This window comes from Lonchura striata, chromosome 4 (assembly GCF_046129695.1).
Source record: "Lonchura striata isolate bLonStr1 chromosome 4, bLonStr1.mat, whole genome shotgun sequence".
Classification (NCBI taxonomy): domain Eukaryota; kingdom Metazoa; phylum Chordata; class Aves; order Passeriformes; family Estrildidae; genus Lonchura; species Lonchura striata.
Window position 1 is genome coordinate 36,490,930 of NC_134606.1, and position 27,124 is coordinate 36,518,053.

At 35.5% G+C, this 27,124-nt stretch overlaps 1 protein-coding gene across 2 annotated transcripts in view; it reads right to left on the reverse strand.

The window, feature by feature from the left end:
• Nucleotides 1-27,124, reverse strand: part of GALNTL6 (polypeptide N-acetylgalactosaminyltransferase like 6) — a 436,241-nt gene that overhangs the window by 213,280 nt on the left and 195,837 nt on the right. For both annotated transcript variants that reach the window (XM_021552775.3, XM_021552857.3), the window contains one exon: nucleotides 24,171-24,337. In XM_021552775.3, coding sequence (XP_021408450.2) covers nucleotides 24,171-24,337 — 167 coding nt within the window. The remainder of the gene's footprint in view (nucleotides 1-24,170; nucleotides 24,338-27,124) is intronic.

A 27,124-nucleotide genomic window follows, 5' to 3' on the forward strand; every position in this document is an offset into this window, starting at 1 on the left:
AAAAGAGATGACTGAAGATTGAAGGCAAGCCTTATGTGAGAAATCATGCACGGCAGACAAAAGGTAGAGTGATACCCTGCTTTTGTTTACTGATTCTCCTTTTGGAAGAACTGGCAAGTAGGAAAGCACAAGCAACTGAACTAAACAGATGCTTGTTTTATACCACATGGATTTAAAAAAACAGAACTCAGTGTTACAAAGCATTGCTCAAAAGAATGACACAAATTTCTAGAAGGAAAAGGTACCAAGTTCTAAAAATGAAGAAATTAGTACTTCAGCCTCAGAAAGTTACTAAGCCACAGATTGTTGATCAAGTATTGCATTTAAACATTGTTCCTTTTTCAACATGTTCTACTTTCTCCAAGCATGTATTATCAGCCTTGTGGGAAGGGGATACAGAGTATTGCTCTGACAGTAACACCTATATTCCACCAGAATGAAGAAATAACTGTGTCCCAGTAGCACTTTAATGATAAACAACTGTTATTTCTGGCCAATGGTATCCAGTCACCTCAAGAGCAAAATCAGAACAAGAAACTGTATGAAGATTGCTGATTTTCTGTGGATATTCAAAAGGGGAAAGCATAAGTTTTTTCTATTTTCTGGTTACTTCAAAATAACTGAAATACCTTTGACAAGTAATAATACCTTTTGCTACCTATAAATCTGGATAGTACTCTCGTTTTTGTAATTTTTAGATTAGATATCACAATAAAGTCAAATTGAACACTGCAGCTAGCACTGAAGAGAGCCTCATTTATCACAATGTTGCACTGTAAAGCATACATGCAAGTGGAAAAATGAAGTCACCAACTGTTTTAATTGGTTAATTTAAGGTCTGATGTACATGACAGCCTGTTTTGAGCAAAATTCAAGTTCTGAGTATACTGTTCATATGAGCACAAAATATATGGAACAGCAAGGGGACAAATATTCACAAGATTCAAAAAGAATGATGACTATGACAGTATAAGCTTACACTGTTAATTTTACACTGGCTGGTGACTATTACACCCTTGAGGAAAAAGAAATTTTTCCCCTTTTCATCTCATGAGCATTTAAACGTGTGATTTTACGTAATTTTAAAAGATACTAGTATTTCTTTACTAGGTAATTTATATGACTTAAAAATATGTATTTGCATTTGCTATTTTTGTGTGTTTGTCAACAAATATAACAGCTCTTGATAAATTCATTTCATTTCAAGAAATTGTTATAGCATTCCTCAGGCAAGAAGCAAACATTTCACAACCTTTAAAAAAACCCAGTATGAAAAAGAATCAAATTAATACCTTTCTAAGAGTATGCTTTCTTTAAAATCCATCTCTAATAATACAGTTTCTGAAAATAATTGTCTTAAAAAGGTACTAAGCATTTCATACAAGCAATGTGCTACAAAAGTTGTTTTGTAGAAGTACAGTCTGAAGACTTTTGCAAGAAACTTTGTTAATTAAGCCAGTAATACATCAGAATTGCCACAGTGGAAAATACTCAGCTGCGTTTAGGCATTCCAACCAGTCCTGGCAGATACTCAATTTGCATACTCAAGATTACAAAAGATAAAAAATTACAAGAGGGGTGTGTCAGGCAAAGGGGTTGTTTACTTTGCTTTCCACTAGAACCTAATGCACACAGATTAGCAGGGATGATAAAGTACTTTAAAATCAATTAATGTAAGGTAATAAATTTATTTATTATACACAAAGACATATATAAATTACACAAATAAAATCATGAATAGCAATAATGATATTGCTACTTTCACAATCAAAAATACTTTTAAAAACAATAGAAAGTATCTATGCAATCCTAACATAACCATTAAAAGAGAACAGTTTGCTACCCACAGGTTTGGTTTATGATTCAATAAATATGAGGTCAAGTAGAAACACAAATACTTCTAAGTGAACCTAGGGACACACAAAAGGACTGAGAGAAGTGTTACAGACCTAAGAGCTTTATATAATAAAAATGAGTGTATATTGTGTACTTAACATGAAAATGCTTATCATGAATCTGTCTGTGCAAGGACAGATGTAAAATAGTAGAAAAAAACAAACACACACAATATGTTAAAATTATGTTTTTATTTTGTACTGTATTCTTTATCAAGGATACTAAGCTATAACTGCATTTCCTAGCACCTTTTTTTTTTTTTTTTTTTTTTAATGCAATTATAGTACAGTTTTGAAGAGAGCTGCCTGCTTTCCTCCATTTTTTCCTTTCTGGGTAATTTCACCCAGAAGGTTTAAGCTACTTTTATTTTTCAAGCATACAGAAGTTCCTCCAAGGTCTCTTGCAAAATATCACCAATGTGATACTGTTTCCACTCTTTATCTCTCACAGTTTCATGTCAGAAATAAACTAATTCTCTCCCATTTTCCTATCGTAAAGGAAGTAATTTGCATTAGCACTTTTGGTTGCCATCTTCACAGTGCAATCAAAACTGCTAAATAGGAAGGGAGGTGGCATGATGCTCTGATATAACTACTGATTTCACCTCCAAATTTAAGTTGGACTCATGTTTCATAACAGGAATAAATTTGGTTGTCTGGGTCTTGATGATTTATCCTAGGAAATGACAAAACAAAATGAGCAAAACTCACTAATCTAAGGAGTCCAGGAATTAAAATCTGTACAGAGCTGAATGGGGAGTTATTGAAATTAAATGAAGTTTCCAAACCATGATCCCATTCTAACAAAAATGCTCTAAGAGACTGATGGTGTACACACTGACATTCATGCTCTAGAAGGAAACTTTAGAAAGCCACACAAGAACATGGGATTAATAGCACACATCAGCATGAAACAGGAACAGTTTACTGCTTTAAGTGATCACTTCCTACTGGGAATACATAGTGTTAGAAAATTTTACAAGCTATTTCCATAGAAAACTATAAGCATTTGCAACAAGGTACCACCTGTTACACAAAATGAGAAAGGAATTACATAATTCAGGAAGAGAAAAGCGTGCCTGCCTCACATAACAACAACCTTCATTCAGAGGCATTGTTTGACATGAGGTATTGCTACTAGTTACCTTTAAAAGACACAATTAATATTAACTGTTTATTTCTTTTTATTTTCAATGTGCTTTGTAGTAGTTCCTACATGTATCAGTTGAGACAGGAACCATACCAGACATACACAGAAACACATCTCAAAATAGTTCTTGCTTCAGAAAGCCTGCAGCTGACTACAAAATCGTATGACAGGATAAAATGGTAACTGAAGAAACTCAGCCCTAAAGGGGCCATTGGCATTTCTTTCTTTTACTTTACCTTGTTGCTACAGGATGTGCATCTGTTCACTTGCTAGGTACTTGAGTGCATCTAAAAACATTTTGAGGAAATATTTAAATTTAATCTCAGCAATAGTTTGACAGTATGTTTTAAAAAAAAAGAAAAATGTTATATTTGTGTCATAATTTCATCATTTCTGCCTTTTCTGGAGGAACTGAGAGGATTTTGCTGCTGTTATTAATGGGCAGTTAAGAACTACCTAGAACACAAAATGTCTCAAAAAATTTAAAATTAATATAGATGCTGTGCTCTACCTTTCAGTAGATAATTTCTTTAAAGACATTAAAAGCCAAATTTGAGTTAATGACTAGAGTAAGAATCAATTTTGAGATACAAGAGCAATTAGACTTAACTAAGTCAGAGGGTAGGCAAGACAGCTGTGCCCATATACCTGCAGAATACAGATTTCTGCTAATACTATCTGTTTTAATTTTGCCTACACTCCCTACTTAGCTGTCACAACACCTATGCAAACACATATGAGTTAAAGACTGCCTCAAGCTCTAGCATTATTGAAGCAGTGGTTAAGGAGCAGATAGTAGTGGAAAGGAATAAAACTTTTATTTTACTCAAAAACTGCTTTCTTCTCCTCTAACTTGGTCAGGTCAGAAGCCCTTAGCACTCCACTTCTACATGCACCATTGCTAATCATTACAGATTAAATTAAAAACAAACAATCCTAACCAGAAACCAAAATGAGGATATTCTTGGATATAAGGAGAAAGCTTTAGAAGAAACTTCACAGAGAACATAACTTTCAAGAAAGGAAGGCAAAAGAGGTTAACAGCAAGAGACTCCAGTGTCTGAACAGCTAAAATCAACAGTCACCTCCCAAGGCAAATGGGTTGTTCAATGCCATAGCAGCATATTCCAGATGTGTGACCACATTTAATGTAGAAATTATACTTAATCTGCATCTTAGAAGTCTGGTAGATGCTGTATAGTTTCTTGCTTGGTATTCAAAAGCACAGCACATTACAAACTAAAGTATAGCATGAAGATTACAATATAATATGAATATAAAATATACCATGTATCCAATAAATATAATTAATTGCTAAAAAAGTATGTACTTTAAAAGTTAAGAAGATGTTATAAGTAATCATAATGGTCTAAGATGAAAGTTCAGCAATGTCAAGACTTCTTTATGCCTTTTTCTCCTTTACTTTTTCACTTTTTTTCTTCAGTCATAACATACAGTCAGCTTAAATCACCCCAACAATACTGAGGAAAGGCTGCAAAAGCAGCAGTTAGGAACACTGAAAACACACAAATACTTTACTGCTACCCTGAGAACAATTTGTGCCCAATACTAAAAAATAGAAGACAGACCCAGACTGACTGTCATTATCAAGAAAGAAAACTGGGCAAGTTGCTGGCAAGAAGGGGAAAAGTGAGCAGAGCCTGTAGTGAAGTCCTTACTGGGGCACTGGGGACTAGGAGAGCATTCCGAGTAATTGGTTCCCTTTTTCCTACCACAGGTAACACCTTCCTGTTAATCTCCACCATATGCATTTTACATTCATGCATGCAATACACAACTTCACAGAAAAAACCCCAAACAAGTTAAAGGGATTTTCATGGTAAGAAAACTTCTAAAAATTTATGACTGGTTTTAATGATCAAGTGCACCAAATGGCACTTTCTTTCTTCATAATGTAATTTATGCTATGATGCAATACTGGTATACTGAACAGTATTGTCAGTGTGTCCTAAAGTATTACTCTTGGTAGCACCATTCAATTTATGGAAGGATTAAAGCAGTTGAATAATTCTAATAGAACTACATAAGGTGCTCAACTACAGTTCTATGACCAAAATAACTTTATCATTTTAACTCTTCAGTCATAGTCTACTATTTTAATGATTGATCAAATTCTTTTCAAGCGTACCTTTTATGCTGAGGCTAGACATAATCTGAAATAAATCACTATTATAATGCCAATAAGGGCAGCCAATACAGGGCAGCAACTTGCTCTACAAAGCTGCTGACCTTCCAATTAATATTAGGATTGTTGACCTTCCCATTGATTCACCCCAGTGTTTATCCTGCATTAAACAGTTAAGGAAAGCCATTTAGAAGATTGTTTCCCTTTGGTGTGGGAAATTTTATCTGTATAAAAGCATTTGTGCTTTTAATGTTTTTCCAAAACATGGTACTTGTATAGCTACTGTAACAGCAGTACAGTGACCTTCAAGGTATAATAAACTGCAGGGAAAATAACCCCAAATGCCTTAATTGTGCTCAGTGTAGACTTAAGAAAAATGTATGTCTTGCCTTAGTTCATGTAGTGACCTACCTGAGGCATGCCCACCCAAAATACTTCTCTTAAGGCTTGCAACATCCACAGAACAGAGCTTAAAAACAGAAGATAAAATTGCAGTGGGCATTAAAAGATAGGGAACAGAGGAATACTTGGTCATTCACCTAAGAGCTGTATTCCCAAGACAGTGGATATTCAACAGTAATAGAATACAAACATAAGGGGAAGACACTAAACTTCTACAACAAATTGTGCAAAAACAATTTAAACTTTGCTCATTATTCATTGTTTGTGTTGTACCACTAGAGTATACTCCACTTTACACATAGCTTGTTTTCCTTGCATCCCTCAGCCAACAAACATTTTTCTTACTGTTCAAACACTGGAGTTGTTAACATGTGCTTTGAGACACCACAAACTGAATGCATTCAATTGCTGTGTGATAATCTGCTGGCAAGGCAAGAGATCCGATCAGAGCACCAGGGAACCACGTACAAGTTTAAAACACAAAACAACCATAAATGTATGCAAATCTTGAGGCCCACCTGAGAATGCTCCCAGAGCAAATCTCTTTTCCCAGCTCATATTATGCTAGCAATAAGATGTTAACATAAGATGTTCCGTGCCTGTGGAATATCGTTGGATACCAACAGCAGCGATACAGCTTGGCATGAAGCTTCTCAAATGCATAATCTTATCTGCTGGGTTAGCATTCCAGCTGGCTAGAGGTACTTCTGAGAAAACTAGTGAATGAGATACTTTCTTTGCTATGAGACTGTCATATAAATCAACAGGAATTTTAAGGAGGCTAGGTACATTCTGCTCAATTAGACAAGATAACGTTGGCTTCGTGATTAAAAAATGATTTGAAAACAGACAAAGTGAAGTTAATTTATTACACTGGCAAATTTACTGCATGATATCAAAACACTACACAGACAAGAATGACTTTGGAATTGAATATACTTACAGATGTCCAGTATCAAGAGAAGAAAATCAAGGCAGATCTTAACGACAATTAAAAAAGCTGGAAATAGGATTAAGGTATAAAAATCCACCCTCCCTCTAAGACATGACATATTAAAAATAAGTTTCTGTCCTGGGGTGACTTTATGATGCTGAATTGTATCCCCAGTTGTCTGTTTAGCCCAGAAATAAGTTTTGCACCTTAAAGACTGGTTCTGAGAGCAAAGGGGCAGGGGGAGAAAAGGACTGCACAGTTTGTTTTCAGAAACTGCACTCATCCTACACATTCCTGTAGTGAGGCAGAGCTTTCCTTGGCTTTTAGTTAGATTTTTTGACAGCTGAGGCAGTGAAGTTCCCTGGACTGTGTTTGGTTTTTTTTTCCCCTTCCTTTTTTCTTCTTTTTCTTGGAACTGTTCAAACCTGCCCAGGACTGAAGAATCCAGAAAAGCACCAGGAGCTTACTCTCACCTGTGACCCATTGCATCCAGGACACTGCATTCCAGCGCTGGAGGGACTGATAAGAGACTGAGTGAGCCAAGCTACAGCCCACAAAGAGGACTTTGCGAATTTGTCATCTCTTTGGACCAGCAAGAGGTTTTGTTGTTTAGTATTGTGGTTTTTTTTGTTTGTTTGTTTGTTTGGGTTTTTTTGTGCTGGTGAATGCTATGCTTGCTAAATAAACAGGTTCTTTTTTCCACTTTTCTCCAAGGAAATATTTTCCCAAGCCAGTTGGGGAAGGGATCACATAAATCTGCTTTCTAGAAGAACCCATTTAGAGGTTTTCTCTCAACTTTGCCTTAAACTAGGACAGTTTCTTATACCAGATTGCAACTGAAAAGGGAGAACTTCTAAATCTGTTTCCCAGAAATTAATTACATTTAATTCTTTCTTCTACTTCACTTTTTTGCTCAGTTCTATAGTTTCTAAATCAGCAGAGGCCACAGTGCTTAGCTATAATATTCAGACAGCAAATACAACTTCTCAAAAGTAGCCATCACTCACTAGCTTTCAGCATACAATTAAGATGCATCTTCTAACAAAGTCCACAGACACAAACAGGAAGAAACAATGTAATGAACATAGGAATCAATGATACGTATTATTCACTATAGTTTTCTTCAAATATCAGGTTTTATTTTTCTTTTTTTTAAGCTCCCAAATGCATCTTGGAACACAGCCAGCTAACCCTATGAACTCAAAAAACACAGCATGAAAATCATAATTCTGCATTAGATGCCTTTGCGTATATCCAGGAAATAATCAATGTAAATTATGAAATTATAATTAAAATGGCAAAATACACAATATGAAAATAACAATACCATCTTGATGCTTTTTTCTAGATGCCACCTTATCCAATAGTGCTCCCTACAAGTTGCCCAACAGAAAAGAGACAAACATTAGATCTATATAGAGCTGAAAACACACTTTCCTATTGCAATGATTACAAAGACAGTTTATTTCTTCTTGTTTCCACACAATAAATTCCTTACTTATGTTTCACCCTAAGGTTATTTGCTTTACATTATCATCACTTGCACAGATTTTTTGTTCAATCTAAGAAGGAAACTGGCTAGATTTATACTATACTCTCTTGGTTAATTCCTCTAGCTTACACTTTCTCATACATAATCAATCTTCTCTAAGCCTTTCCCTGTAAAACATGAGCTGTACGACAGAACAACATGTCTTCTGGGATGAAGATTACATCACTGACTTTTTATCTTAACACATCAATCACTCCACTTCAATTCTCTTTGACAACTACTAGTCCCCTAAAGCCACATGGAAAACCAGTGAAGAAGAGCATTTTATATCATCCCAGAGCAGCTTCATCAGAGACCCAGAAATTAGCCGCTTTGCATTGCTTTGATTTCTCATGGCTTAATCTAAGTATTTTAATTAGTCCCAGCATTTCTGAGTCTTACACAAAGAAGGAAAATCAGATTTCCAAGTCATTATTATGAATTGCATTACTCCATTTCCTTCTGCTTTCACCATGCTTGGCTACTTCTGGGTGCCAGCCAGGCAACCATTGCTTTTTTGACACACAGCAAGGCAGCTGCTAAACTCCTTGTCAGAGATACTGACCTTGGTCCTCAATCAACTCAGTTCTATTTAAACAATGGTGGCTTGACTCTGGCTGGACACCAGGTGCCCATCAAAGTCTCTCTGTCACTTCCCTCCTCAGCTGAAATGGCCAGAGAAAACATAATATAAAGCTCATGGGTCAAGGTAAGGATCACGATCAATCACTCACCAATTACTGTCATGAGGAAAATTTGTCACTCAATTTGAAGAAATCTGTTTAATTTACTAGCAAGCAAACCACAGTAGGACAATGAAAATATAAACCCAAATGTTAGAACACCTTCTCCCAACTCCTCCCTTCCCAGATTCAATTTCAGCCTTGATTTTCTTTACCTCTGCCCCCTAAATGGTACAGGGAGACAGGGAATGGAGGCTGCACAAACGGCTTTGGCTCAGCCACTCACTCCTTCCTGCTCATAGGGAGGATTTCCCAGACTTTTCCTCTGTTCTGCTGTGGAGTATCTCCCACAGAAGATGCTTCTCTACCAACTTCACCAAACTGAGCCCTTCTCATAGACTTCAGTTCTTCATAAACTGCTCTGGCAGGGGTCCCTTCCATGAGACGCAGTTCTTCGGGAACAGGCTGCACCTGTGCAGGTCCCCCATGGGGTTACAAGTCCTGCCAGCAAACCTGCCCCAGAGTGGGTTCCTGTCTTTATGGGTCCCGACAGGACCATGTTCCCCTCTGACCTTCCCCTGATTTATGGTGAGGCTCCTATTGGTACAGCTCTGCTCCCCCATGGGCCTCCATGGGCCGCAGGGGCACAGCTGCCTCACCATAATCTGCATCATGAGCTTAAAGAGAATCTCAGCTCTGGCACCTGGAGCATCTTCTGCCCTTCCTTCTTCCCCGACCTTGATGCCTGCAGAACTGTTTCTCTCACATATTCTCACTTCTCTTTTCTCTGGCTGAAATAGCTCTTGCAGTTACTTAAATCTCTTAATCCCAGGGTGCTACCACCAAAGCTGATGGGCCAGGCCTTGGCCAGTAGCATGTCCATCTTGAAGCTGGCTGCCATTCTGCTGAACCTGGCAGAAACCACTGGCAGCTTTTTCCAGAAGATACTCCTGTAGCCACTCCCACTACCAAAATCTTCCCACTCAAACCCAAATACAACTATGAAAGAGAACACCAGAAGCCTGATTCATTACTCTTAAGTAACATTTCTCATGAAGGTGGAGAAAAGCAAGTGCAGAGACAGGTGTGTTCAGCCTCAAGAAAGGACAGCTGAGGGGACACCTCATCAATGTCTGTCACTATCTGATGGGAGGGTGCCAAGAGGATGGAGCCAGGCTCTGCTCAGTGGTGCTGAGCAATAGGACAAGAGGCAATGGGCAGAAACTGTACAGGAAGTTCCAACTAAATAGAAGAACAACTTTACTGTGCGGGTGACCAAACACTGGAACAGATTGTCCAGAGAGGTTGTGGACTTTCCCTCAATGGAGATATTTAAGAGCTGTCTGGACACAATCCTGTGCCATGTGCTCTGGGATGACTCTGCTTGAGCAGGGAGGTTGGACCAAATGACCACTGTGGTCCCTTCCTGTTTTCTGATTCTGTGAATTGTGTTGCTCAAAGCCTTAATGCATTTCCTCACACAGTGCATCTCTGCAACTCACTTAAAGGAGAGAACTGGCATGACACAGAAGAGGCATGCTCATTTTAGCAATGTTAGAACAATTAGTTGTCTCAAAAAAAACCCCACATGTTAAACATCTTATTTTATACATTGACAAACCAAAAAAAAGTAACTGAATTCAAGAAAAATGTCCAAAAAACTAATATTACTGCTTTCCTTGTGTAATAAGTCTAAGACGTAGCAACAGAGATAAATAGCACGTATATCTGACAACAATCCACAAAATTGGATTTGAACATTCAATAACAATCTTTTTATGGCAAGAATGACTCAAAAAGCATTATATAATACTTTCACAAAATGGCTTGAATAAAACAGTCAAATAACTAAGCATGCTACTGTCAGACAAAATTCTGGACTTATTTTTCTGAAATATGTCTCTGATTGGGAATACTAAACTTACTACATTGTTTATATTAATATCTAATACTTAAGTAATTCCATTTACAGTCAGTATATACATATTTCTAACAATAAGTTAGAAATATTGTATCAACATGTATACACCACATACTAATTAGAAAACTAGGATAACCATATAATTACAAAGCTCTGTCTAGCTATCTAAAGCAAAGAAGTACTCTAGTTAAACCTTCTGTTTGTATATAAATATACCTAGAAAAAACTGCTGTTACCTTTACAGCAGATGTGAACTTATTTTAGATGTGTAATTGATACTTGATTAGTAATAGAATGGTTTGGGCTGGAAGGGACCTTAAAGGTCATTCAGTTCCAACCCTCCTGCCATAGGCAGGGACACCTTCTACTTGACCAGGTTGCTCCAAGCCCCATCCAACCTGACCTTCAACACTGCCAGAAACGGAGCATTCACAACCTTTTGGGGAACATGTTCCAGCGCCTCATCACCCTCATAGAAGGAATTTCTTACCAACAGAACATCTAACCTTGCCCTCTTTCAGTTCAAAGCCATTCCCCTTTGCCTTATCCCTACCTGCCCATGTTAAAAGTCCCTCTCCACCTCTGTTGTAGGCCCCCATTAGGTACTGGAAGGCTGCTGTAAGGTGTTCCCAGAATTCTCCCTTCTACAGGCTGAACAAGCCTTATAAGCTTGTTCATAAAAGACGTGTTCCCACTCTCTGATTCTACAGTGAGAAATTTAGAAAAATACTGTTGATCATCTTAAAGCACAACCTTATGCAGCAAGATAAAACTCGAGGAGCAAATGCACCCCAAAATTTAAAATAAATCTATCAGAATTATGTTCCTGGTCTCAGTTTTTTCTGTCAATCATCCTTTTCTCCTATGATCCCCCTCTGTGTTTCCTGCAAAACAGATTCTCATTCTTGTCCCTAAGCTCCCTGCAGATACAATGATCCAGATCCCATCAATAGACATGTTTTCAATAATAACTTCACTACCATCCCTATTATTTTTTCTCAGCTACTGAAACCTGGGATCATTCAGTTTCCCTGGGATTTGGTATCAAATTCCATAGCTATAAAGTAGTTTACAGCTTCAGGGACACTGTTTTGGACAAAAATCTAAAAGAAGTGAGAAAATCATGATGTAAAAAACACAGCCTGAAGGAGGAGAGTGAGAATAGAAAATAGAAAAACTCTGGTCTTGTTCCAATATTAGTCTCTTGTATATAAGCAGAAATGTAACTGCTTACAGGATTCTGCTATCTTTTTTGTATTTACCTTTTAACAACAAGAATGCATATGCATTTAAGCAGCTTTACAAAAACACTGCAAGGATGCATTACTAAAAACCCACACAAGCATCTGCAGTACAACTTATAACAGCAAGATAGGTTAGACTGACACCTTAGAGTTGAAAATTATTTTATGTCAAATAGTGTGCAGTTAAATCACTGTACCCCAACTTGCCTCACAGCTCATGCTGCTGCTTCAGTAGTGCAGGAGTGCCTGACAAGCTACAGTTTTCACACCATAGAGAAACTACTTTGAAACAGCCAATATGTTGGAATGAAGTCTACTCTATCCTGAAATAAAATATCATTTCATGGTATGGAATGCAGAGCTTTGAGGTGAGGTGGGGAACGGGTGGGCTGGTTGAGGGGGGCAACTGTTCTTGGGCGTCTAACAGGTTTCATTTTTTTAAACCTAAAACATGTTGCTAAAAATTCAACTCAGTATATGCCAGCTTAATTGGACAGTCTAAAAGAGATACAAACAACTTATCACATATATTTTTCTGCCAATATAATTGATTTATACTAGGACAAGATCATCCCTCCTATTACATGAACTCTAAAAGTACCCAAGGACAAACAAAGCCCACTACAGCACAGTGAAATACAAGTGATTATCCATATAAAAAATATAGATGACCATGGCCACCAAGTATGCAAGAATAGTTTACCATTTAATAATTGCATATACTTTCCAGAATTTCAGACTTCTTTGAAACGTTTCCAAATTCTACCCTATTGAAATAAAGGAAATTTGCTTTTAATTGAATTTTTATAACTATTATTTCATTCATAATCAAGGCATAGCATTTAAAAAAATACAATATTTGTTAGGTACAGCTTAACTCCATGCTCACTCCATGAAGGAAACCAATTTCAAATAGATAGAACTTCAAAAAACTAAAATGATCATGGGACATAAGACAGAAGAAAAGGAATTAGCTCACAGTTCTTGCTGAAGCTCTAAATTCAGTTAAATTACCTGAACTAGCAACACTTACAAGACTCCACAGAAATAATCAATTCAGTTCAGAAGTAATAATCATCAATTTCTTTCAAAATTTAATCACTTCTACTTCCTCCAGGAGTACACACACAAAAAACAGGCTCCAGCAAAATTGGCACCATCAACCTATTTTATGCTTCACACCCTTACATTCACAGCTGGTGCACAGATTGTCAATCACTGGCTAAGAACACATTTAACTTTCCTTCAAAGAAAAAACCAGGAACTGTGTTTAAAAAGGCTATGTAAGGTCCTGTAAATAACACACTGACTAGATGCATGTATCTGAATTTGGCCCATTGCACACTTCAATGCCATGGTCATGTATTATTAAAGCTCGTGGCACAAAACTCGTTTTCTTATCATTAATATCAAGCTGCCAATACAAAAACACAAGAATGAGGTTTGCATATAAGAAGCAAACAGTTCAGCTAATGTTTTCAAGAACCGCAATAGTTTTAGACTCAAATGTAGTAAGGATTATTTTCATTTTTCCATTCATTAGCAAAATCTGCTGATGCTTTCTACAGTTAAAAACTGCAATAGGTAAACCACTCAAGAACAAGACTAACATCTGTTCTGTATTGCTTTGTAGTGTTAAAGGATACTGATTTAAAAAATATTACATTTTCTTGTACACAGTATGTCTTTCTTCCATCACACCAGGAGCTGTTTTATGCAAGACTACGGGAGTAAGACCCTTAAAGTATTTTTGTCAAATTCTCCTACATTTCCAGTAGAACTGTAGAACATTTTTTAAAATAAACTTTTGAAATTAAAATATTTACAAACAGGAGTAGATTTCCCTGCTGACTAGAAATAGTGTATGACAAAGAACAATTAATCTGTGTCTCTTCTATGATTAAATGAGGCAGAAATGGAGTAAGAGAGTTAACTCATGTTTATCCTGCTAAATCTAGAGCTGTAGGTTTGCTATTTTGACAGATGTGCATAAACAGCACTTTTTACAAAGAATGTCAATTATGTTTTCTAAATTCAGTATGTTGCCCTTCAAACGGAGGGGGAAGAAGAGACTTTAGGCAGAAATAATCTGGATTTGTTGAGAGCTTTCTACCTATTAAAGAATCATCAGATCCCTAGTAAAAAAAATAAAGATAGAAGATAGTGCAGTAAAATATCCTGATGTAAGAGTAGGAGAAATTAGATTATGTTAGAAAACACAAACAAACAAAGCCAAAATCTCCCCAAGTGCCCCCCTCCCCGCCACCACTCTGACAACAGCAACACTCAAATTCCAAAGCCAGAAGTCAGCACAGATTAGAAGGCCTTCATCCCTGAATGCCATGCACGTGTTTGTAGTACATTTTACCAGTGTGATGAGAAGGGTTTTCTATACCACATAAAAGCAAAATCCCCAGCAGCCACCTGTTCTAAATGGTTAGGATTTTCCATACTGTGTAGTGCATTCTGGCTTCATGAAACATTTTTCCATTTATCCTAAAGCGTATTTTCTTGAATTTGTGAGGAGGGCAGATAGGAGGGGTCCTACAGCAGGTGAACGAAGGTTGCTAAGTCACTGACCATAAATGAAATCAATGTATTTGTTTGCCTCTGTGTGCTGGGTGTCTCAATTGTGCAGCAGCCTTGCAAAGCCACAAAAACCAAAGTGTGTACCTGCTCTCATAATGCATAAACATACAACTGGATAAAAAGGGGGAAAAAAAAATCACTATCCCAAGTAAATTGAGTTTATACCTGTAACTTGAGAAGGCAGAGGAGAATGCTAAAAGCTCTTTGCATGTAGCAAATCATGCTTTGATTTTGTCATTCTTCTTCACCAAAATTTCCCATTGCATATGGAACTTATGCTAATTTAGAAAACACAGTTTGAACCCGTCCTATCAAAATAAATCTATTATAATTGCTCAGTACAAGTTATTAATGTTTTTTTTCACAAATCAGTAGCATTTCAAAAACAAACTGCGCATGACAGAGCCATTAAAGCTTTCAGCCATTTATAAGCTTCATAAAATTGCCCATCTGTCTGAAAGATACATGATCTCATTTGGGGAAATCAGCACACACACAAAAGCCCCCAAAGCTGACTGAACGTCTGGATAGTGATTTCTGAGAGCAACAACATTCCTTTTCAAGTTAATCAAAATTATGATTGCATTTCTGTACAAGAAGATTTGTAACTAGACAATTCCATATGTCACAAATGCTTCCTGTGCGACACTGAAGAGCAATAAACAAAACATGCATTAAGTACACTTTTGATTTTTGCCTGCACAAAATAAAAATCTGCATAAACATATACAACAGTAAACAAATAGATGCTTTTGGCAACAGGGCCTCCATTTAATCAGAATAAAAATATTAAATAAATAAAAATGATGGGAGAACTGCTTGCCATTATCCAGGAAAGGATCATCAGAAACAAGTACTGTCAAATTATGTACTAGGTTATATCAAAAGAAAAGCACAAAGATTAAATTAATATAAATTAATTTCAGCTCTCAAGATTCTAAGAAAGTATTCTGTAAGCTTTAAGCTTTTTTTTGCTGTTGTTGTTCATTTGCTTTGACAGAAATAGAATATACCAGAACTTGAATAGAAGTTACTAACTCTTTTCCTTCATCAGTGAAGCAAGGTCAGAACATGTACCAGAACTATTTAAAAATGTTGATTTTGTCAGGGTTACAAAAAAAATAGGGCAGGAGAAAGCTTTGTTCTTCATCTATAAAACTTTGAAGAAATTAATCTGCTAATCTAATTACAGGATTTTTCTTCTTTCTTTAGGATGTGATAAGATTTGTAAACTAAACACTTGCTAGCAATCCTACATGTAAGAATGAGTCTAGAAAAGACAAAAGCATATTTTTTGGGGAAAAAAAAAAAAAAAAAACAACAAAAAGACATTTAGTTTGCAACCAAATCAATATTCTCCCACTCATCTCCCAGGGAAATTATTAGAAACTATTCATAGCCTATATCTGACTGCAAAGACTTTTACAGATCATTTAGTAAACCTTTAGTAAAACACAGTTGTTTTAATACCAGAATCCAGGGTTCAAAACTCTCTTATGAGTGACAATCCTGATTTACTGCTTTGATAATTTCACAGCTTTCCCTATACCACCCACATTCTTTTTCCCTCTTACCTTATGTGAAGCTCAGTACCAGTGAATGAACAGGAAAACAACTTCTCTTATGTTACTGGTAATATATTTGGAATATTAGCAGGTTTCAGGCTCACCCATGATTTGAAAACAGGAAAAATGTACCAAAAAACCACATTTATAATACAGGAAAACGAAGTAAAAGGTTTTCTGGAATTATTTTCTTTAAGATGCATAAAATATAGTAGCTGGGGACAATACTATTGCCTATTCTTTAAGGATGTTATTTTACTTGACGATTGCAAGCTTTCTTAAAAGTCTACATTCAGGAAAGGTGAAATATCTTTTCAAAGTCTACTTAGTTTAATTTGCAATTAAGGCAACCTTGACTGTAAAAAACTAGCACTTTTGGAAAGACTACTAGGATGTCAATTCGAAAGCCTGTCACACTTTATTAAACTGCAATGAAGTTTGAAAACTGAAAGTTGCAATCTCTTTCTGTGTACAATGAAAAGATAATGAGTTATTTAAAAATAACATTGAAACAACATTCATGCATGAAAAGGACCATGAATAAATTTCAATTTTAAATTAAAGGAAATTTCCTAAACAACAGACAGTTATTTGGCACAAGAATCCTTTCTCTTGTTACTACAGCAAAACCTACTTGATTAGCTTATGAAAAACAATACTTTATAAGATCTCAGATCTGTTCTCCTGATTCCTAATAACAAAGCACCACCAAGAAAAGAAAAATTTACCAGTCTGAATTTGATCAGATGCAATGTCTGAAAAAATCCAAAGCAACAGGCTTCAGTTTCCATCCTACATCCCTGTCTGCAGGTTTCAACTGTGATTATTCAGGGGATATGTCATTTGAAGTTGCAAAAATTAGTTAAATTAGTTAACATCTCCATTATACTACTCAGTGAAATCATAGAAGTAATACATTTGGAATACTAGTTAAGAATTGCCTCATGCAATTAAGCAAAAAAAAAAAATCTTAAAGCTTATAAAGATAAACAAGGTAAGAAGAAACTTGGAAAAGAAGAAATGTAAGAAAATGCACAAGAACATAATCTTTTCCATTTTTTTCTGAAACTAATGTGCATCTTTTCCACAATTCATTAACTTTAGCTGAAGAAGATAATTTGAGCTAATTGTTCAAGTCTCTTGTCAAGTTGTTTTTTGTCTATTACTGCAATGTAATAATGCTTTTCAAGTGGAAAGTAAACAGCTCATGTTTCAGAGAAAAGCCAATGTAGAGATCTATGTTTATGCAGAGTTAGAAATTTTCCTTCCTCTTCACAAGATCAAAACTGAGTATTCCACATGAGGAATTTTAAAATAATGTCACTTCAGCCATAATTCAACTTAACCCTAAGGAAATGTAAACCAAAGCTGAAATGCACAGTATAAAAATTTGCCATATGAATAAATGTGCTTCCATTATTTGAAACTGACCCAGAGTAACTATACTGTTTTAAATCCAGATTTACTTCAGCGTGGTATCTCATGAACCACACTCGAAACAAGCACGGCATAACAGTTTTTAGAAGTTGACACCCAGAGAACACAATCTTGCTAAGTGCAGGCTGCTGATTGTTTCCCATCTCAAGAATTCCTCACATGTTCAGAAACAAAAGCAATGTGGTGTGGAGGCATGATGCACACCCAGCAAACATTTAATAGGGTGGGCAACTAAAGATAGACTGACCAATATAGAACTTGTGGAAACAAAAACTTCATATCCTGACTCCACACATACTCAAAAGTGAAATTACTTACCTATTATAACCAATTTGATCAACTATGTGAAAAGTAAGAAATTGTTTTCACATTAGTATTTCATCACTGGAGTTTTCATTTTTACAGCCAAGTTATATTTGAGTTCCCTGAGTGCAGGCAGCATTGGGATGTGGGAGATACTCCTAAATTTATCCCAATGCAGACACATTCTCAATTCTTCTAGGTAAAGTGTAAAACTTCAGTTATTTGAAATTCTTCCCACCTCTCACTTTCTCATAACCTGACAATACTTTTACTCCAGCAAATGAAATGCATTTTGAGACGAGCTGTAGTTGTCTTCAAAATGACCATTATTCTTCTGAGCTGAACTCTCACCAACCTCAGGCCAACGCTTCCTTTTACCACTGCTAAAGCCATTCTGTCAAGTCAAAATGCCTTCAGTAATGAAACTACTATTGCAAGGTGCATCAAGGAGCTGAAGGGAAAATCTTGTACTCTGTAATTCCAGAAGAAAAACTCCACAGCAGAATTTAGAATGTTAAATTTTCAAAACTGAGAATATAGAGTGAAGAATAGAAAGCCTGGTACTAAAGATTCAAGTCAGTTTATTCCAACCTACTCACAGATATGTTATAAGCTGTACTTTTTACAGTGATAGTATTTTGACCAGAAGCAAGTCCAAGTTTCATGAAATTCAAGTAACTGAGTGCATTGTAGAAGAAATGAGTCATTTTATAGCTCAATATCACAAGTATAAAAATGTAAATGCTGCATTTAGTTAAATATCTAGTCAATATAGACATCTTGAAATTGAATTAGTTTCATTTTCTCTTTGGCCTTTTCCTTTTTTTAAATAGTTTTAAAATATGAGACTGACATTGATATAGGGTTAAAAGCTAAGAATTTTTTTTCTGCTGTAGCATGCATGATGAAGTAATATGTTCATATTAAGGTCAACATTACTTGAAAAGCTTGCTGTATTAAACTCTGCTCCAGGGAAGTTTTACTTATGCTATCAGTGAAATGAAGAGTGCAACTCAAGTTGCCAGGATCCCTCTGGCTTCCAGGATGCTGCATTAAGCAAGTGCAAAGTCACTACAAACTCTTCACTAAGCAGAAAACATCTCTCTTTACCTTTGTATAATTACTTGATTGCAGCAACAGGCTTCCCAGCCTGTAAGGCTGTGTGGTTCAGGTATAACTATTTGTCTACAAACCTACCAGATTTGTGTGTAGATTCACCCTTCCTTTCTCACAAATAATGTCTTACATGAGCTATACCTAACATGGCAATTTTTGGAGATGTGAGCTTTGATCATAGAGACACTTCTTGTCTATAGCAGAGCTTTGCTACGACAAGACAGTCCTTTGTGCAATTTTTCATTTCAGGGGAAAGTTACATCTAGCCATGATCTGAAGCCAAGCATCCATACATTTGCGTTTCAATGACGCTACGTAAACAAAATACAGGGAATTGTCTACAAACAAAATACAGGGAATTTCAACTCCATGGAATAGCATGTGTCCCTTCAGTGGAAAGTGGTTCAATCTGATAGTCTGATAGAGTTGCTTTGCTTTCAGCACAAACTCTCTTCCCTTGCTCTGCCATTATTGTATAGTATGACCAATGTAGTTTACAGAACTACAATTTAAAAAATCCCAGTCATACCAGGTCATCTTCCAGTGTTCACAGAAAAAAAGCACATAACTGGCACTGAAGTTCACTGACCAACTACAGCTCTGATGAAGTAATCACAAGTTGCTTTTGCACACTGACTTCTATTTTATTAAACTGGCCTATTCAGAAGTCTGACACAAACCATATGGTACCTGATAGGAGACACCATGTTGATCTCAAATGAATGATGCAGAAAACAGACCTAAGCAAGGGGACAGAACCCGGAGATCATAATAGACAGCAATATTAGAAGGGACTGGCTCATCAACATGAAGGAAAATTTCCTAGTTTGTCATTTTCTACCAAAAGACCAGTTCATTGCCAGTGAAAGGAACTAGTTGAGGAAGAAGCTGTAAGCTAATAAGGGTGCAAAATCTTTTTTTCCCTTGTCAAATCTGAGGGTTTTTTCCAAACTAAAATACTGCCAAATAATTGTTACTGCTAATAAATTTATTGTTGGCTGTGGCATTGTTTATTTTTTCTTATAATAAGTGTTGTACTGGTTCAAGAACTACAGCGTACAGTCAAAATCCTTTGTAAGTCAACTTCACATGCATGGGCATACACTGTGTTAGTAACAGTTTACAAGTCTGACTCATAATAAAGTAATTGATACATAAAAATAAATAAAAGTTGATGTACAAATCTATGATATGTTGGCACTCTACATGAACTGTTTAACTAATGAATTATGCAAATCTATGTTTCTCTAAAGTTTTAAAACATTAATTAAATTTTTTAGTATTCCTCTGTAAATGCAAGCTGTTCCATAACTGAACCAATGAAAACTTGCTTTCTTTTTCATTTTGCCCTTTCTTTTAAAACTGTTGCCCATATTCTGCTTCTTAGCATTCTGCTTCTTACCCTTTTTCAGATATTTGTCTGACTTCAGAGCAAACTATGTCAACAAGAAACACCCAATCTTTAACGTCAAACCTGCAAACCAATCTTCCACACCTTCCATTTCAAACAACCTTCACACAAACCCCAAAACTTTCCCAGAAAAAAAAGCTACTTTCAACAAGGCTCATTTTTATAGAAACCAGAATCACAAAACTAGAGCTGCACACAAAGCCACGGCAGATAATGACATAGAGGTGTGTTGGTGTTTCCAATATAAAGGTTGATTCTCCATGGTAGGTTACACTAGAAACTGATAGGTCTTGAACCTTGAGTTTAAATACAGAGCTTATATGAATCAGGTACTGGATTTGCAGCTCCAAATCCATCAAAAAATCAGAAACACTTCATACGCTTTAGTATGTAAAATTATGTACATCATTAAAATGTACTCTTATTGTATCCACAGCTTTCTAAGGCAAACTAAGTAGAAGCTTATTATTTTCCTCTCTTTTATAGTGCTTGTTAAGTGGCAATGTATTTATTTTATATTTATTAGAGCACCTAGGAACTTCAGATTCAGTCCCCTTTCATCTCACCAGTACACCAACATTCTGCCATGTGTGTTTACAATATAAATCAAAGCTGTTATTTTTGCTGAAATGGAGTTCCACTAAATCAGTTGGTTCACAAATTTTAAATACAAATACAAACACTCTCTATAAATTACATGAATAAAGACATCTTGCAACTGTGTATCTGTATTTAAATCTACATTTCTTTCTGTAACAGCTAACTTCTAATATTTATGTAGTTTTTTATATTAAATCTGTCCATAATCAAATATTGCACTTTCATGTCATAACATTTCCTTACCTCCCTCATAATATCAAGCCTTTAGTCTGCATTATATTGTTATTTAAAGATGTGCAGCTGTCCTTTTACTTTTATAACATCTAAATGTCATAATTTATGCAGAATATTATGCATGATCTAAAGATTTTGGTTTTGATCATAAAAGCCAAAGGACTGCATATGAATAAAATGAAGGCATACAAGTTATTCTGAAGATGAAGCAGCCAACTTCTGGTATCTAGCTGTTCAGTAAAACATTTTCATCATTTGTTATCAAAAGTTTTATTCAGTGCATTTCAGTATTTATACTGGCATTAGTTAAAAAGAAGGAAAAATATTGGAGCCTTTTTTTAAAAGTCTTTTACACAGTTGGAAATTTATTATTTTTCTCATCTACTGCTTCTAATATGAACTGTCTTTTCATAATTTCCAAGATGTTTTTAAAAAGAAAAAGCAGGATTAATATAAAACTTTAGAGAAAAATGTTTGCTATTTAATCACTACTTTTAAAATACCATTGTTAGTGAAATACCTAATTTTCACTTTTGACTATCTACACACGATATTTAGCTTGCTAACAAAATTTTTCCCTTATAATACGAAATTATGGAATGAGAATAGTATATATACACATGCCACTTTAATAACATATAACTGATTTCACAAAATAATAGCCATTTGTCAGCTTTATGGCATCTCCAGCTTCATGCAGAAATTATACAATAAGGAAAAAGAATATGAATTTATCACTAATCAATATACTGCCTCAACACAGCAACAAACTTTGCTTGCAATGATTCTATGGGTTTTGACAACCGAACACACAAACTTGATTTTTTGCCTAATCTGGCTTCAATATCTTTTACACTGCTTTACTCCTATCAGTTTCAGAAAGGTAACTAAAGGGTAAAAGAATCTGCCACTTCTTAAAAACAGGTTATTTTATGAACTGCTTTTCAGTTCATAAAAACTGTGAAATGTAGAGATACATATCAGTCAGCATTTTCTTAACATAAAATAATCCAACTCTGTGTGGCCACCTCATAGAAGAGAAAAAAGAGCACAAGAAAACAGAAGTTCAGTAAACTTTAGAGGATCACAAATACAAGAATTAAACTGACTTCAGGTGTACCAAAATTTTCATCTGACCTCAATATTACTGAATTCAGAGTAGAGACTGCAGCAGATTTTTCTTGTGTCATTTCTCTTCTTAAAATATACAGTACAAAATATGCTCAAAACTGGCAACCATTCACATTTCTGAACTTTATTTTAATAACACTAATAAATAAAAGTAAATAATTTAACTGTTACCATGCTTCTAGGTCCAACTTCATGTAAGTCTGCTTTGTAGGTTTCTTTCAGTTTTTCAAAGTTGCATTAAACGCTCTGGTTAAACATTCCTATGCTACATGAACCACTTCTTCCAGCTGAAAACTGTTCTACTGAAAAGTCAGATAGCTTTATATAACTGGAAATGAATAAGGCTATGGAGATTTTTATAATGTTATAACAAGCAATCAGCAGAAATTAAGTTAGAGCATGCAAGAAAGTGGCATTAATTCTTTTTCCTAATAACCTGGATGTAGATAAGCTTTACAAAACACTAGTATATTTTAAAATACATCAACAATAGCAATTATGTTTTTCATTTCAAAAAATGCTACAGTATTACCATGTATTACCATACTTGTTGAGCAAGCATGGTCTCAACAGTTGCTATTTCAGCCAAAAAAGAAAAAAAATGAGGGGAAAAAAATGAGAGAAAAAAAAGAAAAACAGCTTTTTTACTTGTCAGATACCTTATAAAAACAACTTACAGTGAGTTGTTTACTACTAGGAAATTGTTAGCCTGCAGAAACAGCCTGTTTTACACGTCTGATTTCAAAAACTTTCATCTATGGTCTAGATTTCATAAACATAGACCAGTCAGAACTGTACTCACTTTACAATTTCACTTAAATTGCATTACAGATCGAGAGGCAGTTCATCAAAGGACATATTGCAAGTAAACCAGCAGATATGAGAGGGCAAGATAGATGTGTGCAGCATTTATCTTTCTAAACCCTGAAATATCAAGTTAAAAAAAAATCTTACAAAAATGGTTCTGCTACTGCAGCACTCTACTAATATTTCTCTCACTCACCCGGGGGCTTCTTAAAACAGTAGGTCAGAAATCTACTCCTTAAGTTCCTAGCTGAGACAAAGGTTTCAGGTAAAACATTAGCAAAGGTTACAATTCTCTCTTTTGCTATCAGTCTACTCAGAACAAAGCTAACATACACACCAGCAACTGATGTTTCCACACAAACAGAAAACCTACCCTGCAAAACACCAAAGTCAATGGTCTTCATGTTTAAAGTCCTAAGGGATGAACTGAAATTTGGAAACAAAAACCCTATTTCCTAGTTCCCTATCCTTATCATGGAAGAATCTTACCTAAAGAAATGTTAAAATTCATTTAAGGAACTTGAGGCATTAATTGTTTGCTCTGCATTCAAGAAGTAATGGCAGCATAAGACATTAAGTGATTGAAGTTTTCTTAATTTTACTGCATATAAATGATGTAAATTTTGATCATCTATTCCAAAGTGTTTTTTATATTCCATTCAAAAAACCCTCATTTCTCTGTATGGCTATTATGTACTAGTACGTGAATCTGCCTATCTCAATAAAATTTCAGGCTCAAAAGCTAATGAGTTGCATCCAAAATTGTCAAAGTTGGTGTACTTTCAGAGTAAAAGAGAATTATAGGGAAAAGATGAATACATACTAAAATCTGCAGTATTTCAGTAATAACATTAAAAACAACCTTAATAAAGCCTAATCAACAGCTGACAGTCTCTCTTCCCTATGGCATGAATTTCAGTATTCATTCCAAGTCAAACAAAAGCATCTTATTGTTTATTCCTGCTAACAATCAAAGGGGGTACTTCAAGGGTGGTTTTGCATCTCTTTAGTTTCTCTCTGGACCACTTTGCACTAAAAGTTCAAGTTAAACCAAGAACATCTGGGCCTCACCTCTGTCACTGAAGTCATCCACCAGGATGATCTCTGCGATCAGGCTGTCCGGCGTGCGGTTGATGATGCTGTGGATTGTGCGCAGGAGCGAGGTCCAGCCCTCGTTATGAAAGGGGATGATGATGCTTGTGTTTGGTAGTGCTTCCAAGTACACCTTGTGCTTACAGCTGCAGAAGCAAGAAAATAATTGCATAAGCATACTGAAAATCTGAGTTGGTGTATGCTGTCATCAATTTGGGCCATTCAAACAACATGGTTTCTAGCATAAAACTCAACAGTGCAATCAAGCAGTAATTTCATGTGAAAATAGCTGGACTGTTTAAAGCACACTGCTACAACAGTGAATAAATAGGAACAATGACAATATTTAAGTGGAATGAGTGGAAAAAAATCTAACTGGATGGAATTATTTTTCCTTCACTGAAAACTTTTTCCTGCAGCATGACAGATGACATATCTTCTGTGACATCATTTCCAAAAACCAAATTCTGTTATCAAAAAGAATTCCAAAGCATAATATGAAGCTAATCTGAAATGATCGCTTGGTCTACGAAGAGCTAAACTCTAGAAAACAATTCAGTATTATCCTGGGTGATATGTGCTTACAATATGAAAAACAATATCCACACATACAACTCCAACTTTACATGTACAGATCCAAAATGACTGTTCCTATTAAGTATAGAGATAAAACAACACACAATTTTGGAAGTGCAGGCTTAAAACAAGGAAATGTAAACAAGCTTTCATCTTTGAAAGGAAAGTACTGTATGTTCAACATCTTAATTGCACAGCAGCTATGGAATATCAGTGCTTAACCTGCTTTCAGTATTGAGTTGTTTACACATTTCAGAAAGAAAAAAACCGTAGCACTCAAAAATAAATAATGGCCATGCAAATAAATGTGTCCTAATATCCAAAAATATTTTATGACAAATGTTTAGATTACTGCAACTGATAGGATTGCATCTTTCATGTTTTGTTGAAAAAAAGAAAAAAGGGACACATTCTTCTGTTGTTAACAAAGCCTGGCATTTTCACCTCTGGGAACAAAGTAACTGAACAATTTCTCATTCCTCAAAAGAAAGTCACATCCTGATAAAGGTATCCCTAGAGCAGAAACCTGTCAGCTTTGCAATAAACAAACAAAATTAAAAGTTTAGCCCTGCAAATTCTAGGTTTAAAAGAAAAGTATAGATATCTTTGCTCCTTTTCAGAAAACATAACTATGCATATCAAAAAAATGTTAGAGAATACAGTTTTGATTTACATATATTTGCAGCTTTGTTTGCATTTCCACTTTATAAATGTCATTTAGAAATCAGTATTTACCAATACATTATACAGCTAGCACACTGATGAAATGTTCCAAAGAAATAATAAAAACTCATAGCTACTATAGTTGTATTTGCAAAATATTAACTGTTATGTAGCTATAAATAAACTAACTAGGTTTTAGATACTTTACTAAAAATTAAGATTTAAATTTGTAGTTCAGACTTTCTTCCTAAAACATAGTGAGAATTAATTTAATGACAAGCCATTTTCTGAAATAAGCACTGTGGAAACATTTTAGTAAGCAGCTTATGGGTAAAACACACAAGCACATTGGAAAATAGACAGATGATTTACAATAACGTCATTTTCTGGAGAAAGCAGTGCTCATTACCTAGTGACAGAAAAGTCTAAGTATATATATTTAAATATTTTGTGAGTAAAAGAAAATCCACTGCAGTGAAAGAATTTAGTAGATATTCTTTTCCTATTTGTAGGAACAAGTACAACAAATGAAGCCCATTATTAATACATAGATATTTCAGATGGTAAAAAATCCACCTATCAAAACCAACACCTATTGTTGCTACTTGTTTGTCAACAGTGATGTTTCTTGGACTAGAACAAATGCAACTAACAAGACACACGTGGAACTCTCAAGCTATTTTTAAAGTAAAAGTTTTTCCTTCAGCATTTTTGACTCCCAGTAAATATGATTTCAAAACTGTAAGTGGTGGTAAGTTTCCGCCTCCATAAAACTCCAAGCTGAAAACAAATTAACCAAGCAAAAGGACCTCACATAAGTAAGACTAACAATTTCTAAAAAGTAAGAGGAAAAAAATACCCAAAACACCCAAACATAGGATGCCATTTCTTTTTTAAAAAGTCACTCCTCCAGTATAACAAAATACCTTTTGAAAACAGTTGTACTGAAATATGCATTGTTAATATTGTAACCTTATGTGTGTAAGGATGGGGTAGGTCACTGGATTTAGATATTCTCATTGACAGTTTCAGAGTGATTGCATTATGCTAGAATGTTGAGAAGGAGAAGCAACATTGATGGATTTAGTCTACTACTATTCTAGTCTTCCTGCTGAACAGATCGATCTAAAATAGAGCCACACTTAGAATCTGAGAAAAAAATCTAACACTTTCTTAACATTTCTCCATCATTCAACTTTGATCTTTAATCCTCATTTACATTTACTTTTGATTGCCATTGCAAAGCTATATGGCAAAAGTTATATGTTAATTGATTTCTAGCAGAAACCACAAACCACCAAAATATACTTTTTGTGCTTTTATTAAAAAAAACAAAAACCAAAACAAACAAACAAAACCAAACACCCCCCCCCCCCCCAACCCCCCCTTTACTGGTCAGATTTCAAATTAATGAAAATGAAACCCTAAACTTCACCATTTTTTGCTAGGTTTCATAGCAGTGCTTTACTAGCCTTTCTTCAGCAAGTGGAATTCTACTTATTTTTAGCCCCTATGAGACTCTAACAGCAATAGAAGACCACTGTTTTACAAAGCATAACATGAAATCCATTTTATTTGGTGTTCTATTCAACACTGTCCGTAGCAGAGGGCAGTGCTCTGTGCTCTGATGGGCTGCAGGACACACCTGGTGAACAGCTGCAATGCCCAGGAAAGGCCCACGAACTGCAACAGAG